Source organism: Magallana gigas, chromosome 1 (assembly GCF_963853765.1).
Source record: "Magallana gigas chromosome 1, xbMagGiga1.1, whole genome shotgun sequence".
Taxonomy (NCBI): Eukaryota; Metazoa; Mollusca; class Bivalvia; order Ostreida; family Ostreidae; genus Magallana; species Magallana gigas.
The window spans coordinates 45,321,682-45,338,463 of NC_088853.1; the positions used below are offsets into that span (position 1 = coordinate 45,321,682).

General features: G+C 35.0%; 3 protein-coding genes and 1 long non-coding RNA gene across 12 annotated transcripts in view; 1 reads left to right on the top strand and 3 right to left on the bottom strand.

Moving 5' to 3' along the window:
- Positions 1-3,479: 3,479 nt before the first annotated feature.
- On the bottom strand, positions 3,480-5,750 carry LOC105337928 (uncharacterized). Its single transcript, XM_034461583.2, has 3 exons — positions 5,596-5,750; positions 4,294-4,521; positions 3,480-3,814 (listed from the first exon to the last, which is right to left on the bottom strand). Exons 1-3 carry the CDS (start codon positions 5,663-5,665, stop codon positions 3,546-3,548), a joined length of 567 nt encoding a protein of 188 aa, XP_034317474.2. The 5' UTR covers positions 5,666-5,750; the 3' UTR covers positions 3,480-3,545.
- Positions 5,751-6,454: 704 nt separating this feature from the next.
- On the bottom strand, positions 6,455-7,927 carry LOC136273837 (uncharacterized). Its single transcript, XR_010712093.1, has 4 exons — positions 7,656-7,927; positions 7,233-7,313; positions 6,803-6,955; positions 6,455-6,533 (listed from the first exon to the last, which is right to left on the bottom strand). It is a non-coding gene; the product is annotated as an uncharacterized lncRNA (long non-coding RNA).
- Positions 7,928-9,290: 1,363 nt separating this feature from the next.
- Positions 9,291-13,953, top strand: LOC105338107 (uncharacterized). Its single transcript, XM_066068277.1, has 4 exons — positions 9,291-9,905; positions 10,102-10,800; positions 11,351-12,397; positions 12,889-13,953. The coding sequence occupies exons 1-4, from the start codon at positions 9,542-9,544 to the stop codon at positions 12,969-12,971; spliced, it is 2,193 nt and encodes a 730-aa protein (XP_065924349.1). The 5' UTR covers positions 9,291-9,541; the 3' UTR covers positions 12,972-13,953.
- Positions 13,954-14,445: 492 nt separating this feature from the next.
- LOC105338096 (atrial natriuretic peptide receptor 1) overlaps positions 14,446-16,782 on the bottom strand; it is a 168,100-nt gene continuing 165,763 nt past the window's right edge. For all 9 annotated transcript variants that reach the window (XM_066068305.1, XM_066068307.1, XM_066068285.1 and 6 more), the window contains 3 exons: positions 16,645-16,743; positions 15,953-16,044; positions 14,446-15,821 (listed from right to left, as the gene is read on the bottom strand). In XM_066068305.1, coding sequence (XP_065924377.1) covers positions 15,699-15,821; positions 15,953-16,044; positions 16,645-16,743 — 314 coding nt within the window. In that variant the 3' untranslated portion in view covers positions 14,446-15,698. The remainder of the gene's footprint in view (positions 15,822-15,952; positions 16,045-16,644; positions 16,744-16,782) is intronic.

Genomic DNA, 16,782 nt, shown 5'->3' on the forward strand with positions numbered 1-16,782 from the left:
TCCATAAATTTTAGTTACTCTTGCTCTCACGACAGAAGAGCAGCCCTCAGTGCGCGCGATAGGCCTTGTATTGACTGAGGGCCGAGCTCTTATTTAAATCTACGTCACTGCCATTGATTCATCCCCGGCCTCTATTATAACTAATCATTTTATTTCAATAAAAACAATCTGTCATTTGTTGCTAGAGCAGTGCTACAAAATGTTCTGCATGCTAATGCACTGTGTACCTATGAAATCGTATTCATGCCTTTTTTGAGTTTCAATAATGTGAGAATATTTTCTGTTTGTTCAGGGTCGGACACATCTAATATTTACATACGGGGTTTTCAATATTCATTACACTTCCGGTACGTTCTTTGCAAAATTCTGCAACTTTCATTATTTAATAGCAATCGAGGAATATAATTTTTATTTAGTTTGTTCAGTAACCAAGAAAAATTTTATCTCTTAGTTCAATCTTGTCAGTCAATACTAAGGGAAATCCTATACGACTTTTCTCACGACATCAATAGGCCTGGTGCTCTTATTTCAACATACCTTTAGTGTAACATGTGCCTCGTATAATAATGAATATAATGTTCGCGAGTGCTCCTTTTACTGAAAGACTCTAGATACAAATATATATTATATATCTTTTAATTTGTAATTAAATATCCCCCACGTTTACAAGGAAGGTATCATATGAAGCTGATTTCAGGTAACACCAACCTATAACAAAATTCATAAATAACTTTTCCAGTTGTATATGTAAACAATAAAAAAAAACAACAATAAAAAATTAAAGGAAAAGGGTTCAGTTAGGGGGGAAACATTGTTCTTAAGTATATAAATCATGAAAATCGATCTTTAAATGGTGGGAAATCATCAATAGCCTAATTGCCCCCAGAAAGGAAATCATTGTTACCAATCGGTTTTAACTTTAGCTGTTTTTTTTTTTTTAATATTAGTGAAAGCGTGTTTATGCATTATTTGCTTGTAAGCTTCTACATTCGGATGCATATTATTTTCATACCCTTTTCCTATCCTGATTCCATACGGGAATGATATGACATATGGTCTTATTGATATGTAATATGGTGAAAAAAAAAGGAATTGTTATTTTAAAATAAGGCTCAAAATAGAGGTTCGAGGGGATAAAGATAGTTCTAGATAGTAAAAAATGACTTTTTGTTAAGACAAAGGATGACGCAACATAACATTGTTTAAAAAGATAAGAAATAAAAAAAATATACAATTTTGAAAACCAAAAAACATAAGTAAAATGTATTATTCTATAAAGGTGTTTCTGTAAGCAATGTGTATTATATTGGTTTGAGTCTATCTTCTCACGAGCTCTTATATTTAATTAGAAAACTGCTTATTTTGCAAAATCTGTTTGTGATATTAAACACTGCGCATGTCCATTTAATAAAAAAAATCCTATGTAATTATGCCCCTATAATAGTAATCAACTGCAAAAATCACTGTGCTCGCAGATTTATGAGTAATAAGCATGTAAAATATATATTGATTTCTGAAGACACACAGCAAAGCTTTTAGTGACTGTCGTTTTTTTAGTGACTTCCTGGTTCTAACAAATTCAATTCCTTTTTAAAAATAAAATAAAGTATCCTATAATCAATTAAAAAATTATCGATGCATGATATGATATTGAAAAATTATAAAATCTAAACGAAGGGAAATCTTGAGAATATATACAACTTTTGTCATTTTATGAATATATGAATCAGTAGTCTTCAATGTGGTATCTGTTTTAAATATTTAATACTTTGAAGACTTGTTTCAAGGAAATGATAAATAATGATAGAAGTTTGATCAAAATTCTCTATGGAACGTGTGACAAAAATATCGGTTATTCATCACCCCCCAAAATATGCATTAAATAGCATTTAATTTTACGGGTTTTTTGTCGCGAATTCTTAGATATAACAAATGAATTCGAATGCTAGTATATTATGATTAGATTACTGTGCGGGATCTCGCTGGTTTTACGATCTGCACGGGGTGTTTAATCTTGTCTTTGTGTCGTTTTGACAGTTCACTTTATGACAGTCCCTCTATGATAAATCAATGAAATCTCTCTGGGTCTGTCTCATACACGTTGGAGGCAGTTATATCTTGCATATGATGTGGGAGCTATATAAAAGGACGCATGCGCGGATCCAGAAATTGTTTCCAAGGGATGCTGATTTAGTTTGTCGGGGGGGGGGGGTTAAAGATAGTTGAATTTTACAGGGGGTATGGACCCCCCTGACCCCCCCCCCCCCTCCTCCCCCTAGATCCGCGCATGGGATGCTTTGAACTAGAAATTGTAAACAACGACAATAGAGTTACCCACGTGTACAATAATCAAAAGTAACCCGAGCTGCCCCCCCCCCCTTTTCTATTTCCAGGTATTTCAATAGGGTCGTTTTTCAACCCACACATTTCTTAGTTTCTTGGAATCCATTTTTAATTACACATGCACCTTTTATGGGCTCTTAGCAATTGCTAACACGAAATCGTCAAACTCTTGGTTTTATAAATGGAACTTTTCATGGAATCTCGCCAAACAGAAAATTTTACAACAATAAACAATGATTTAATACAAAGGAAGACAACCCTTGTTTTACAGCAACATATTTTCTGAATAACTGATTGCATGCAAATCAAAAAAAAATCCAGTCTAATAATCATGAAAGTTCAACATACATGTACATGTACATTCATTGTGAATAGCATCTTAATAAATCTAATTCAAAATAATATCATATGTGTCGCAAATTATGTACGAGAAATCAAATTAGAATTTTTTTGTATAAAAATTACTGATTTGACAATCATGGAATTAGGACATGTTATGGTCTTAATTTTTACAAGTTAGGCTTAGGAAACACAGCTTTATGACGTAAAATGACTACAAGACAACTTATGATATTCTAATTATACATGTAGATTACGATACTCTGTTTATATTTCATAAATGCATTACATTTAATATACATTGTATTTAAATGAAAGACATTTTGTGAGTAATGAAAAACAAGAAAACGAACAGACAGGCAGTCAGACGGACACATAAACACATGAATGGAAATGTTAAAGTTAGAATACTCATTAATGATTTAAAAAACCCTGCCATTTATTGATTGTCTTTTATCAGACAGACCAGTCTAAAACTCAGAGAAATAACCAAAGTGAAAATCTAAATTGCATGATACATTACATGTATCTAATCATTTGTAGATCTATTAGACGGCGTTAATCCTTGAAGGCTTTTAACTATATAAGTTAATGTACATAGACACGTACAATTTATTACCAATGTACGCATATATTATGTTCTTGTGTACATTAGACAGTTGACAAACTAAAGGATCAACAAATCTGTTTGTCATTCGATTTCACATCTATCACAGTTCCTTGTAAACATTCGAATATAGGTTAAAGCTTCGAACTCACATGTCCCTCAAAACATCAATTATAAATAATTATATGTAAGCATATCACTTATATATTCTTCATTCACAGATGAATCAGAATATTGAATACTGACATTACAAATATCACATCCAATGATGCACTTCTTGAAAAACAGATATAAAATTCAAAACAATGATGACCCATAAAATCCCGGATATAAGGTATTTTGACGCAGAATTTGCAAACGGTCCGTTGCAAAAGTTCCCTCTGCACATGCGCACACAATACGTGCCCGTGTCTCCCTTCCGCTCACAGTAAGTCTGGTTGTCCGCTCTTGGTCGCCGCACGTCAGTATATTCCGCCGCAAAATTGACGCCGTCTGTACAATCTCGCATATACATGTTCATCTGACCTAAAATATATATATTCATTTAATTAGATTTTTTCACACGCTTTTCATTACATAAAGATATGTTTATGATAAAGCTACTGTTATGGAGACTCAGCACCCTATATATAATAGTGTAAAATCATAGTCTGAAGATTCTCCTCAATTTGTGTTCATATTCCACATGAAATTCAGAAGTTTTTCCTAAGCTTTGTCAGTTTTTTTTCCAATAATCAATTGCAAACATTCCAAAAAATCAAAAGATGTTACAATGATTTTTTTACGATATAAGTTGCCAATGTTATATCATTACAAATGTATATGCTATAATTTTTTGAAACAATATAAGATGCCAATGTAATATCATTATAAGCTATAATGTTTAGAAAGCAGTAAAATTAAAACTGTTTCCTAATCATCTCACACTGAAAGACAAGATGCAATAGCAACTTGGTTAAAATCCGAGACAGGATGTTGCGCAAATAAAAAGACGCGGCGCTTGCCTCTGTATTCAAACGTTTCGATGACGCAGAGTGTTTCGTTCGGGTATCCCTGGTGATATAACGTGCAGTTCTTTACGAACAGTTTGTACAGGTCCTTTTTCTTCTCGTACACCTCATCGTCTGACGTTGGAGGATTCTCGATGTAGTGGCGGGCTCTCGCCATTGTCTTTATGTACGTCTGGCAATCTCCGCCGACCTTAGTATCTGCGCACTGGTAACAGAAGTTACCTAAAAACATGAGTATAAGTTACTTAGTAGACATGTTGTTACAATGTAACCAGGTTAGACTAACTAAAGTGTTTCTATTTTTTTCCCCCCAATAAACACATACATGTATGTACATGTACGTGTCAATAAAAAAATATTTAAATAAAATACTATTTTTTAAAAACATTCCCATGTCTTTCGCTGAAATGTGATATCTTTTTTCAGTTGGGGAAAAATCAGGACTTTGCAAACAAATTTTTCATTATCATATTTTCCACAGGTGCATGAGGACAAGACCCCCTCCACCCACCCCTGCAAATTGCATCCCACATATTTAGACCCCCAGTCTAGTTGATTCTTCTTTTGATAGAAATTCTTTTAAAGCATCTACAAACCACATTACTTTCCAGCTATCTGGAAATTAAAGGAAAGTAAAATTCATGTAAACACCTGCCCCTCTGGACAAAGAAAGAATAAAGGTATGCGACTCTTGGTCGAAGGGGTCCAGTCCTCAAGCACCTGTAATATTTTCATATGCGTGTTGGAAATATTTTTTTAATGAGTCATGAAAGTCTTTATCAAGTCTTGAAACTTGATCCTGAAGCGATAGAGGGTATACAGAAAATCCGTTTTTTTTATTTTGTTAAATGTAATATGTAGTTTGGGCACAGTCTGCTATTCATGATCATCGAAATAGCCATGCAATGTAATCTTCAGGTTCGTATCTTTAGGCCCAGAGGCAATAACATTTAGACGAGTTTACTTTTGATCTCAGTCTCACTTTTCCACTATATATTCCTTTTGTAAAAGTGAGACTGAGATCAAAAATGAGCTCTTCTAACCAACTTTTTTGGCCCCGGGGCCTGGGCCAGAATTTTACCACGATGGTGATAACGTACTTTATTGAGAAAAAAGATTTTGTCAACATACGGGCATTTTGTGGGACATGATTCAGTTAAAGAAAGTTAAAATGAAAGTATATTTCAAATTTGTAACTGGAATCTACCAATATTCATAAATAACGTAAAAAAAATTATGATTGTTTTATTAGCGGTACAAGTAGTTAGGGTAATAAATTTCAAAAAGAACACTTACCAGCGCAGAGACTTATGGTCATAAATAGTAGTAGACATGGGGTACTCGTAGATCTGCTAACAGTCGCCATGTTGCATATATTCTCTTCCTGGTTATTCCATTTACGTGCAAGGTTTTTTTTTATTTTATTTGGAATTCATACTTGACTGGATCCTTTTAAAGCAAGCATGTCGTGTTTGAACATAATATGTGTGTGCTTTGTTCAAATATTTAAACCCCTCTTCGGAGAATGAAGTCGTTCGAATATTTAAACTCTTCAGTGTACAAATTGAATACTCTCAAGTGACAGAGACTAGTTTGTGTGTGGCGGACTTCAGAAGTTACTGATATTCCTTAAAATTGTCGGACATTTATTTGTCTGACAAGTAATGTAAAATGTACCTCACTGTACACGCCATGACTTCATTGCCCTCCACTGTACCTTACTGTACATGTACATATCTACGAACCTCCATTGTCATGCTCGGATCCAGAAATTTTTCCCAGGGGTGGGTTTCCGACGGTTATTACAGTCAGCCGGACCGGGGGGGGGGGGGGGGGGTCCGAAGCATATTTATGTTATTTTTATAATGTAATTTAAAGAAATTTGAATTTTACAGGGAGTCCGGACCTCCCTAATCCCCCGTTAGATCCGCGCATGACTGTGAATTAATTGGATGATCACATTATCCACTATACAGCACTATACTAACTTCTTCTGTACCTTACTTTTGGCCACAGTGCATGGTACTGACTAGCAATATAAAGCAGTGTCACATGTAGGTCCCACTGCATTAATTTGAATTACAAAACATTTGATGCATTCACTTAATTTACACTGATTGTGAAAAACATGATGAAGGAAGTAAAAAACAAATAACACTTTGACTTAATCATTTATTGATTTTACAAATGTATATTGGTTTTATGATCCATTTGTGTAGTTCATGACTTGTGATCTGAAAGAAATCGATACATAACTTCATAAGTTAATCATTTGATCAATAATGCACTAGAATTATTATACAATGATGTGATATAATTATTATTAAATTCATCGTTTGTAGGCGTAGATCATTTGTATTTGTAAATATTCTGAATTATCGAAGACTGCTCATACAGTTTAATTAAAATTAGCCCCTTATGTTTTATTATTTGTTATGTCGTATTCTAATAAGACTGAGCACTAATTTCGATGCATCCCGTTTGGGAAATTATTAACACTTACACATTGGAAAGATGACAAGCTGCCTCAGTAGTAAGGGTAGCGGTAAGGCGGCGGCGGGGGGTAGGGAGGAGGGAATAACTCCAGGGGGTAGTACCCACGCTGACCAAAAAACCGGGAGGCAAGGTATCCTCCCGCTAGGAGCCCCAGAAGTTGCTTAAAAAAAATCAATCGAGTTAGTTGATTTGATAAATGTAACAGGAAGTTTGATGATAGTGGTGATGATGTCATTAATGACGAAGATAAAGAAATGAAAAAGACGTAATTCAAAATCGTTCTAATACTTGAATATATAGACGTAATGAAGAGTTAAATTTAGTTTTTAATACGATTTAATTAAATCGCCGTAATTAAATTTCAAGAATGGACGAAAAAGAAAAAGTATGAATATAATAGTAAACTTTGAGCAGATTTGTGATAACGAAAAACGTACCCCGCTAGATGGAGCGAGCAGTGTCCACAACAACAATAAAGATGTCAGTAGCGTCACAGTAACCATGGTGATTTATCAAATCTAAATGTAAATTCAATTTATTGGTTAATTTCATATTAGAAATAATAAACTGTATTCTACACTTGTAAGAAATGTACTGAAAGCCAAAATCAATACAATGATCAATAATAAATGTGTATAAAATTAAAAATAGACCTACATGTAGTTCGATTCATATTTTTTGAAATTTTGAAAACTATTTGAAAATATTCTTAACCTTTTTTGATGGTATTATAAAAGTTCATGAAAACATGAAAATACGTTTGGAAAAGATCCGTTTTTACAAATTAAAATTATCAATAAGTTTCGGTAGGTAACATAAATATGATATAAAAATCAGGAGAAAAACAAAGACTGTCTTACCTATCATAAGAAAACAGCTACACCCATTGACGATCGTCTGGTCCTCTCTATTCGATCAGTCGATTAATAAAAATCTTTGTGTATTTTCCAATCAGTAGAGTTTTTATACCGAGTTAATGACTGCCACTGATTGATGGAGGCAGGCGGGAACTAGAGGTCCTTGACCACACGGACAGTAAGACATCATGGGGGATCCCCTCCCCCCTCCGCTGGGGGGATGGGGGCCCACTCCACTGAAGGATCGTCCAGCCCCATGCCGAAGTGTTTCAAAGTGAAATCATGGTCCGCGCCAGAGGTGATTACTAGAAATTAAAAATTAAGTCTTAATGAATAAAATCTTGCACTTAATACACAACAAACTAACATTTTCGGTAGTTTTTTTTTATTCGTAAATGTGGTGTGACCTTGTATATAAAGAGGTTGATAAATATTATATTTTATGATGCAGGTGTGCTCTACGGGATGTACCAAGAACGATAACTCTAATACTACTGTTTAGTACTTTCGTCTATACATGTATTGTTTTATTTGGTTATTTTTTTCAGCCAATGCAGACACAATGACATCTTGATCGTTGACCAGAGTCTTTATGAGGTCAATAGGTTTACCCGTGTGTTGTTCGATTAAGTCTGGTCAATATTTGACAGGTCCGATAGATCACAGGCATTATCTCGTCTATAAAATGTGGCTAGTTAAAAAAAAAATATACGTACACTGTAACTATACAATTTATATCATCGAATTAAAAAGGAATACATTATTCCCGTTTTTACCAACTTTTGGCCATTGGACCTAATTTATTTTTTTAATATGATTTTAGAATTTTAAATGCATAATTCAGTGATTGCTTAAAGTTTGCAATATGCGTTGGTCAAACAAACATCACTTTTTCTCGCCATTATAGGTATTTTTTCGCGGTAAATACAGAGAGACAAATAAAAACAAAATACTCACAGAATACAAAGAGTTTGGCTCCGCTATTGTCGCAGTCTTCAAGCTGCTAGTAATTGACAGAAATATAGTATATATATTGATTATGAAAAGTGCATCTTTGAAAGTTAAAGTTTTGCAATTTAATTTTTCTGTCTAATTATGTATCTGTGGAAATGATCAATTTTGTAAAATAAGATACTCTTAGTACAGGACTAACAATTTTAAAATGGTCTAATAGCAAGTGTTATTATTTTCCCTTAATTGTAATTGACATAAAATAGTTTTGAACATATTATCCATGTTTATAGTACATGTAAGTTAGAAATTGTTACATTAAAAGAAATTAATTTTTTTTATAAATTTAACTAAAACCAACTTTAAATGTAACAAAATTATAAAGGTATCAATTACACTGCCATTTCAAAGCAACTGAAATGTTTTTAAACAATGTGATATAAAACGGAATCGGAATATTTTTAAAAAGGAAGAAATAAAAACCAATAAACAATAAAACTTCCCTCTCTCCCGAGACACACACATATTAAAGTAAAAAAAAAACCCAATGAAATGCCTTTTATCCATCACATATGAGGCATCACACCGTTTAAAAATTCCAAGACATGATTAATACCGCTTATGTAACGTTGATCGAAATTAATAATCATGTATTACATGTATATACCTTTAAAATGTACCACTCGTTAACACTTTAAGTCTCAATAAATTGTGCAGACTTGGATAAGCCCGCGGATTAAGGATTCATTCACCCATTGACGGTCCAATGTAATACCTGTACAGTAATACTACCACTGCTCAACAGTCAACAGACCGGGGTTACACACATAGAATGCAGTACCGATCCAGATTAGTGTTAAAATCACCCAAACACCGAGAGAGAAAAAAAACTAAGTAAGACTAGTTAGCAAGAAAAAGGACGCTGTATACTTTCCATAATGGATACTAATCATTTCGACTCCCGGTCTTTCCACAAAACACGGAAAGTGGAGATGAACGGGTTCATAGCAGATGTGGATAGAGACTTACGAAAGTTCTACCACGCCGAGCAGCGCTCCGTGGCGCTAACGTACGTACTCGCGGTGTGTCTGGGTATGTTCGGCGCCCATCACTTCTACCTGGGCCGGACCACGTACGGCGTCATGTACCTGTGCACGCTGGGCCTGTTCGGCGTGGGTTACCTGGTGGACTTGATTCGAGTTCCGTCTCTTGTGAAGGATGCTAACATCAGGCGCATTGACGAGGAAGAGGAGAGAACCATGTCAGACCTGTATGTTCTCTGGTTTCCGTGTGGAATCCTGGGTAACTTAAAGATTCACATCTATCTATCTATCTATCTATCTATCTATCTATCTATCTATCTATCTATCTATCTATCTATCTATCTATCTATCTATCTATCTATCTATCTATCTATCTATCTATCTATCTATCACATCCTCCCTCCATCCATTCATTCATCCACCAATCCATCGATCAGGGTTAATATAATTTACAGGTTTTCATCATTTTTACCTGAGAAATCCCCTGTTGGGAGTTCTGTATCTGCTGACAGGAGGGATTTGGGGACTGGGATGGATCATCGATGGGATTCAACTCTCTGGGATCGTGCTACAGTACAACCACAAAGAAGTCCCGTCGGTTTCAATTTTGTACGCCTATCTCTTCATGCTTCCTCCGTTCGGTATTCTCGGGTTTCATCATTACTACTGTAGAAGGACATACTGGGGAATCCTTTACAGTCTAACCTTAGGATTTTTCCTGCTTGGTTGGATAGTAGACTTCATTAGAGTGCCGTTGCTTGTGTCTCGGACAGAGGGAACTGAGGAAGACGGACCGAAAAAATATCACTCGGATGACGCGTACATATTATGGCTTTCATTCGGATTGCTCGGGTTTCATCATTTCTACTTGAAGCGGTATCGATGGGGATTAGTGTACGCATTGACGCTGGGATTATTTGGGATCGGCTGGATTGTGGACGCCTATAGGATTCCTTATTTAGTAAAGCAGCTTAACGTGCAGAGCGATGAGGAGGAGGATATTACTAATGTTGTGTCAAACTTCCATAAACGACGCGGGTCTTTCTTGCCAGGCGCTAGAAAAGAAGATAACTATACGAGATTTGATGACGTCATGCAAAATCAACGGCCGGAGGGAAGCCCAAAAATATTCACTGTTCATCGGAGCAACAGCAGTACGTAGATTCAATTATGTAGATTTTTGTAGCATTGTTTTAGTGTTTCAATATTTTCGTTACAAATATTCATGAAACCTATAATTCAATGAAATTGACTTTGTAAAATTCATAGGCTTCCCCTAAAATCAGTGTAACTATATGGAATCCTCTTTTAACATGCTTCACAATTTATTTGGCCCGACTTTTCTTGGTCCTTCTGAGACCGGAAACAGTCGAAAATTTGATTTATGCATATCAAACATTTTCCCCATGGGGTTAAAATCGGCCTAGTCTAAAAACTGCTTTGTCCATAGAAATACGAATAAATGGAATTATTTTTTAAACAGTTGTATTTTTTAAAAATTCTCTTATACTGGCGGTCTAAACTGGCGGCGAGTTACATTGTTGATTTTATAAGGGAGGATATTTTTTTAGTTATTTAAAGAGGGCATCTTAAATCATGAAATCCACGAGTCAACAATAACTATCACAATGTAATTAGTAAAACTATTGTTTACCAGTTTTTTATTACACGGTGTTATATTTAAAGTGATCTTTGAATTTGCAGTTAAACGCATCGTCCCCGATCAATCTTTTGATGACGTCACCACTGATGAGGACCGTGACGAAAACGAGCTATATACGTACAATGCCGGACAGCTCCGACGGACAATATCGTCCTACTCCAATAACACTCACACCGTGGCTGTAGACGTCCACACAGGTCCCGGTCAACATCTAGCGAACCCTCCCTACTCTGAGGAATCACGGAATATGACACCGGTCTTGCGCTCAAAACAAGCAAAAAGAAGTAGTGAGCAGAAAAAGAGGATACAGACAAACGCCACAGAGATGGAGATCTCTCAACAACCACGTGACATCGATGGTGGATATGCTAGGAAAGAAAGTGAAAGTAACGGAGTGATTTATCATGAATTACCACGTAAAACTGCTCCTGCAGATACCGATCTAAATGTACGACAAAATCACAACACCGAAGAGAAAGTAAAAGTACGAACAAAAACCAAAAGAAAAATTATAGTATCCCAAAGTATGAAAACAAAACAACCTACGAAAGATAATGCAACATTCACTTCTCCTGCAAAGCTATCAAAAGAAAATAATGAAGCGACGAATATTGAAAAAGACCAGAAAACGGATGTGTGTGTTCAAGGAAGAGAAAGTCCAATTTGTGCTGATTTAAACAGAGACGTTTATTCTGTAGAAAAGAGCAAAGATCCAAGAAAGTTGGACAAAGACCAAAGAGTTGATGATAATCGGAGCGAATTAGACTCAAACAGTGTGGCCACAGTTGCCAGATCTTATTCCACCATTTCTCAGAGATCGTCATCTCAATCAAACGTGATGGAAAACTCCATGACTAGCATTGACGTTAATAAAATGTCGATCCCGATCTTAAATGATGATTATACGATGACCAATAGTAACCCAAATACACCTAGGTCAGCTAGAGAGTCGACGCCTCGATTTGATCCTGACCCTAACAACAGCCTACCAAGAGTCATTAAAGTCCGAAAAAACAAGTCCATGGCACAGACCAAGAGAAATATCAGACGCTCCATCAAACGCAGTCGGCAGCGCGCGCAAACTTCCGGTATGTACATATTATTCTACGTGTACCTTAACATGCAATGTTTCAATGAAAACTCTATAAAAATAAAAAAAGTACGTATACGTGGATCTAGAAGACGGGTCCCTGCGGGGGGGGGGGGGGGGGGGGGTAAAGTTGCCGCTAATTTAATATGCCTTGCTAACAAAATTGTCCTCGGACCTTTTTTGAAATATGCACATGATTATTGGCCAAGACAGGCAAACAACTGGAATATAAAAAAAATTCTTTGATTTTTATTTTACCGAAAGCCGCCGGACCTTTTCTATATATTCTTGTGTATAAAAAATACTTAGGAAAACTTGGTCTAACTTTATTTAGACAGATGAAAAATGGCCTTGGAAGTTGATTTTCCCAGAAATTAGAAAAAGTTAGCGATTATATGTTAAATTGTTTTGTTTTCTGCAATTAGTAATTATATATAAGATCTAAATATAGGATACTATTTTTGATGATGATATATTTGAAATTGATAGAGAAACCAGAGGAGGAATACAAAAACCAAGACACCCCAGTGGGAGGAGCGGCAGGAAATGCAGTGGCGGATCATAGTAGATAAGACCCGTTGTTACGACTGTAAGCTGCTCTTTACGACTGGTTTACGACTCGGTGCAATAGAACACAACACTTGTGTTTTCTCTATTTATTGAAAAAGAGAATTTTTGTATGGCATACTTTAACTTCGCTTTAACTGACACTGAAATTAGACTAACAGTATGAAAAGATGTACATATACAACGTAAGTACAAGTTAATATTATACACGACTAGTTGCAGGTCTGTATACGTAGCCCCCGATCTGAAAAAAAAAAACGGATTGACGAACTGGGTGCTACATTGCCACCCTATGAAAAAATATCAGTCCAAAACTAGAGCATGTTTTTGTGAGCAATAAATACACATTTTTTAACTGTAGCTTTCAGGTCTTCCTTCCGAATATTTTCAGACCGGGGGCTACAGACCTGCAGCTAATTCATGACGTACGATTTCCTAAATCCTATTTTTTCCTAGATTTTCCACACTACGGTTTGAACGTGCAATAAGTGTATGACAATCTTGTACTTTTAAAAAGGTAAATAATGATGTGGAATCCGGTATCCGGAATTCTGAATTATAAGGCTGAAAATTAAAAGATGATATATTGCTTTTTAATTTTAATTTGTTCTACGCGTATGCAAAATGTGTCTGTAAATTAAATATAATATAAACTTTAACACTCCTATTTTAATTATTTTTACACCATATTTGTTATTTCAAAATAGAGAATTAACAGGAAAAGTCACCATATTTGCATATTGTACATTTCACATTCCAAGTCCGATTTAGAAGATCGTTTAGACAAAATGTGTTAAAATTTTTCCAACAAGTTTTCATCCATGAATAATTTATCAAACAATTCTATTTTATCAGTCTGCAATTGATCAAATTCATTTATTTTGAATTTATCCTATTCTCATTGCCCGGTATCATTCACGCCTATTTCTGCAAATTTTGAAATATTTCAAGTTTATGTTTCTGCAAAATGTTTGCTACATCTAAAATGTTTTTATTTCAATTTGTCTTTAGCTTAATTAAAAATCTTATATATACATTTATACTATTAGATTTCATTTGACGTAGTGATACAGTTATAAGGTGTCATTTTTTGGTTCTGCCCAAATACAGGAACATGTTTTTTTTTAAATCGTTTAAGATGTGACACCTAGTAAGCGATATTTCACATGCATACAATGCCAGTGCAACGAGTCTAAAACTAGCAATTAATCTTAATGCAATATATCAAGGTAAATATTATCTGATAACACATTTTCGTGGATTTCGGGTTTTAGTTAATCAACGAAATTAAATGCTCATTAAAGTACATTTCCTAATGAAATAATATTGTATTGATAAGATCAATGCCTACGAATCTGCGTATCCATGAAATTGACTTTTACTATAGCAGCGAACATTTAGTACACGAATGTTAAAATCAAGCAACTATCTATTGCCACAACACATGTTTTGATAAAAGAAAAAAAGTGAACAAAGAAGTGCAATTGTAATCAATCAGTTTATTTGATCTCACCTTCCACACGAGATACAAAGAAGATCCGGAGAATGTTTTTATTTTTGTTTATACAGTGTATTTTTTTCTTTCTATCAGATAGTGCAGGTATATAAATTACATCACTTTTAAAATCTGTTAAAGTCCAAGTAATAATAGTTCTACACAACTAAAGTATTGACAACCCGAATTTTGGAAAATACACGCAATGATAAAGTCAGTCATAATAATAATTAACTAACATTTGTCGATATAACCGTTAGGTGAATGTTATTTAAACATTAGATCCAAATTCGAATTAAAGTGCTTTCCTGTAGTGTTAGTTAAGAATATTACACAAGCTTCCATCGAGTGATCTGTTCAGCTTTGCAACATAAACTTTCAGCAGTATGATTTTGAATGGAATCTCTTTTTCTGTTTGTACACAGAAGGAAATGTTATATAGCCAAGTCAAGTTGTACACAATCTGTTCTCGAGGAATATATAAAAGCTTCGCGGTTTTTTTTCTTCAGAATTTTTTTTATCAAATATCAAACTTTTTTTTAAAATTTTTCAAATTATAGAATATATGTATGCATTTCATATTTATAACAACATTTTAGTTTCCCTTAGAATTAACTCTTGTTGCAAATGCTGAACTTTTCAAATAAATTATTCCGCAATGAAATTGGCGTGTTGTGAAAATATACAGTTAAGAACGATATCTAAAACCTCGAAAGAAATACTGCGGGACTTTAAAACAGTAAGCGATGTACATGTATAATGCTAGGCTTACCACAGTCATTTTGTCACAAGTATTCTCAATAAACTTTCTATACAAAATCACAATAAATAAATAAAAAAAAATCCTATGTATATATAATAATAATAATAATAATAAAGTTTCTCCCTCCTTATATTTCAGCACAACAAATACTATGCACAATAAAACGAAATGATAAAATCTTATTCAATAAATAACAATTTCACAAGTAAGCAAGAAATGACGCAATGATCATCAGCCATATTGCATCATTCGATTGGTTGAGACATAACGGCCCCAGGCTGGTGACGTATTCAACATCAGAAATGGTAAAATCAGCATCAAGCAAGACGCATGACGTCATGAAAAATATCACAATTTGATTGGTTCTGAGAGCCGAGTGGCGACAATGAGGTCTCGCTAGAGGAGTTATTTTCAAGACGTCACTTGAGACGACGTCCATTGCCAGCATCAACTGCTACAACCTCTTGAATGACGTCATTTATCTGAAATGATGGTGTCATAGCTTGGTGGATTTTCAGGGATTACAGTGTTATAGCCTGACGTCACAGGTGCCACCCGCTCCCCCGTTAACCAGTACGTAGTAATTGCACCTTTGCCCTGCAAAATAAAAAGTAGTTGTTTTTTTTTTGTTTATAAAGACATTCATTAAATTTCTATAAAATGGATTGATAAAAAAAAACAAAATTAATGTAAAGATTCCGATATCAAACCGGAAGTGCGTGTCTTACTTTCATTTCCACCGGGCCCCTCAGTTCCAGCTCGAACGTTCCGAACGTGTCCAGGATTTCCTTGGTGTCCGGACTCACGTGGATCCTCAGGGCTAGAGAAATGCAATTAATCAACAGAATATACCAAAAACAGATTACCTGGTTCATAATCTAGTTTAACAACATTCATATACATGTAATCATATGTCCATTCATGACAATTTTTTGAAGCCAGGACACGGCTAAAAGTAAAAAGAAAGTCTACGGGGATATTGAATGGCAAATTACATTAAAGTAGCTGCAGATCTGAAGCTCTGCCTTCGCCCATTCCATTTTTTTCTGACCAGAGAGCAAAAGTTCTGTGGCTACCAAGAAAGTAACCCGCATGGTGGGTTACAGGTTACATATAATAATTTTGTAAATTTCCTTGGGTAAAAAGATATGACGTGACAAAGGAGAAACCTCAGATGTTATCCTTTGCATTTGTAACTCAATTGTAACTTTTCGACAGGTATATGAAATTATCAAATCGTCAAAAATATGCAAAAACAGTAACTTTTGGACAGATTTTGAATAATTTTTATTTCACAAACTGTAAATGCATCTAATAATAAGAAAGAATTGTGATCTGCCACTAGTATTGCATGCGTTGTAGTTCTAGAGGACGTCTCTAGAGTAGTGTGGAGCCTCCTTAATCTACTGTCGGTACTTACGTTGTCCGTTGGACTCCATCCTGGACGCCGTGTTGACTGTGTCCCCGAACAGACAGTACCGGGGCATCTTTAACCCTACAACACCGGCACACACCGACCCTGAAACACAACCAGTCACGTGACTTGGAGCTTCACTAA

Bases quoted from the DNA above. Each gene is read 5' to 3' on its own strand.
- LOC105337928 (XM_034461583.2), bottom strand. From the start codon at position 5,665: ATGGCGACTGTTAGCAGATCTACGAGTACCCCATGTCTACTACTATTT. The intron at 4,522-5,595 runs GTAAGTGTTCTT...TCATGTTTTTAG, and splicing joins GACCATAAGTCTCTGCGCTG to GTAACTTCTGTTACCAGTGC. The intron at 3,815-4,293 runs GCAAGCGCCGCG...TATATATTTTAG, and splicing joins CGAAACGTTTGAATACAGAG to GTCAGATGAACATGTATATG.
- LOC105338107 (XM_066068277.1), top strand. From the start codon at position 9,542: ATGGATACTAATCATTTCGACTCCCGGTCTTTCCACAAAACACGGAAA. The intron at 10,801-11,350 runs GTACGTAGATTC...TTGAATTTGCAG, and splicing joins TGTTCATCGGAGCAACAGCA to TTAAACGCATCGTCCCCGAT. The intron at 12,398-12,888 runs GTATGTACATAT...TGAAATTGATAG, and splicing joins GCAGCGCGCGCAAACTTCCG to AGAAACCAGAGGAGGAATAC.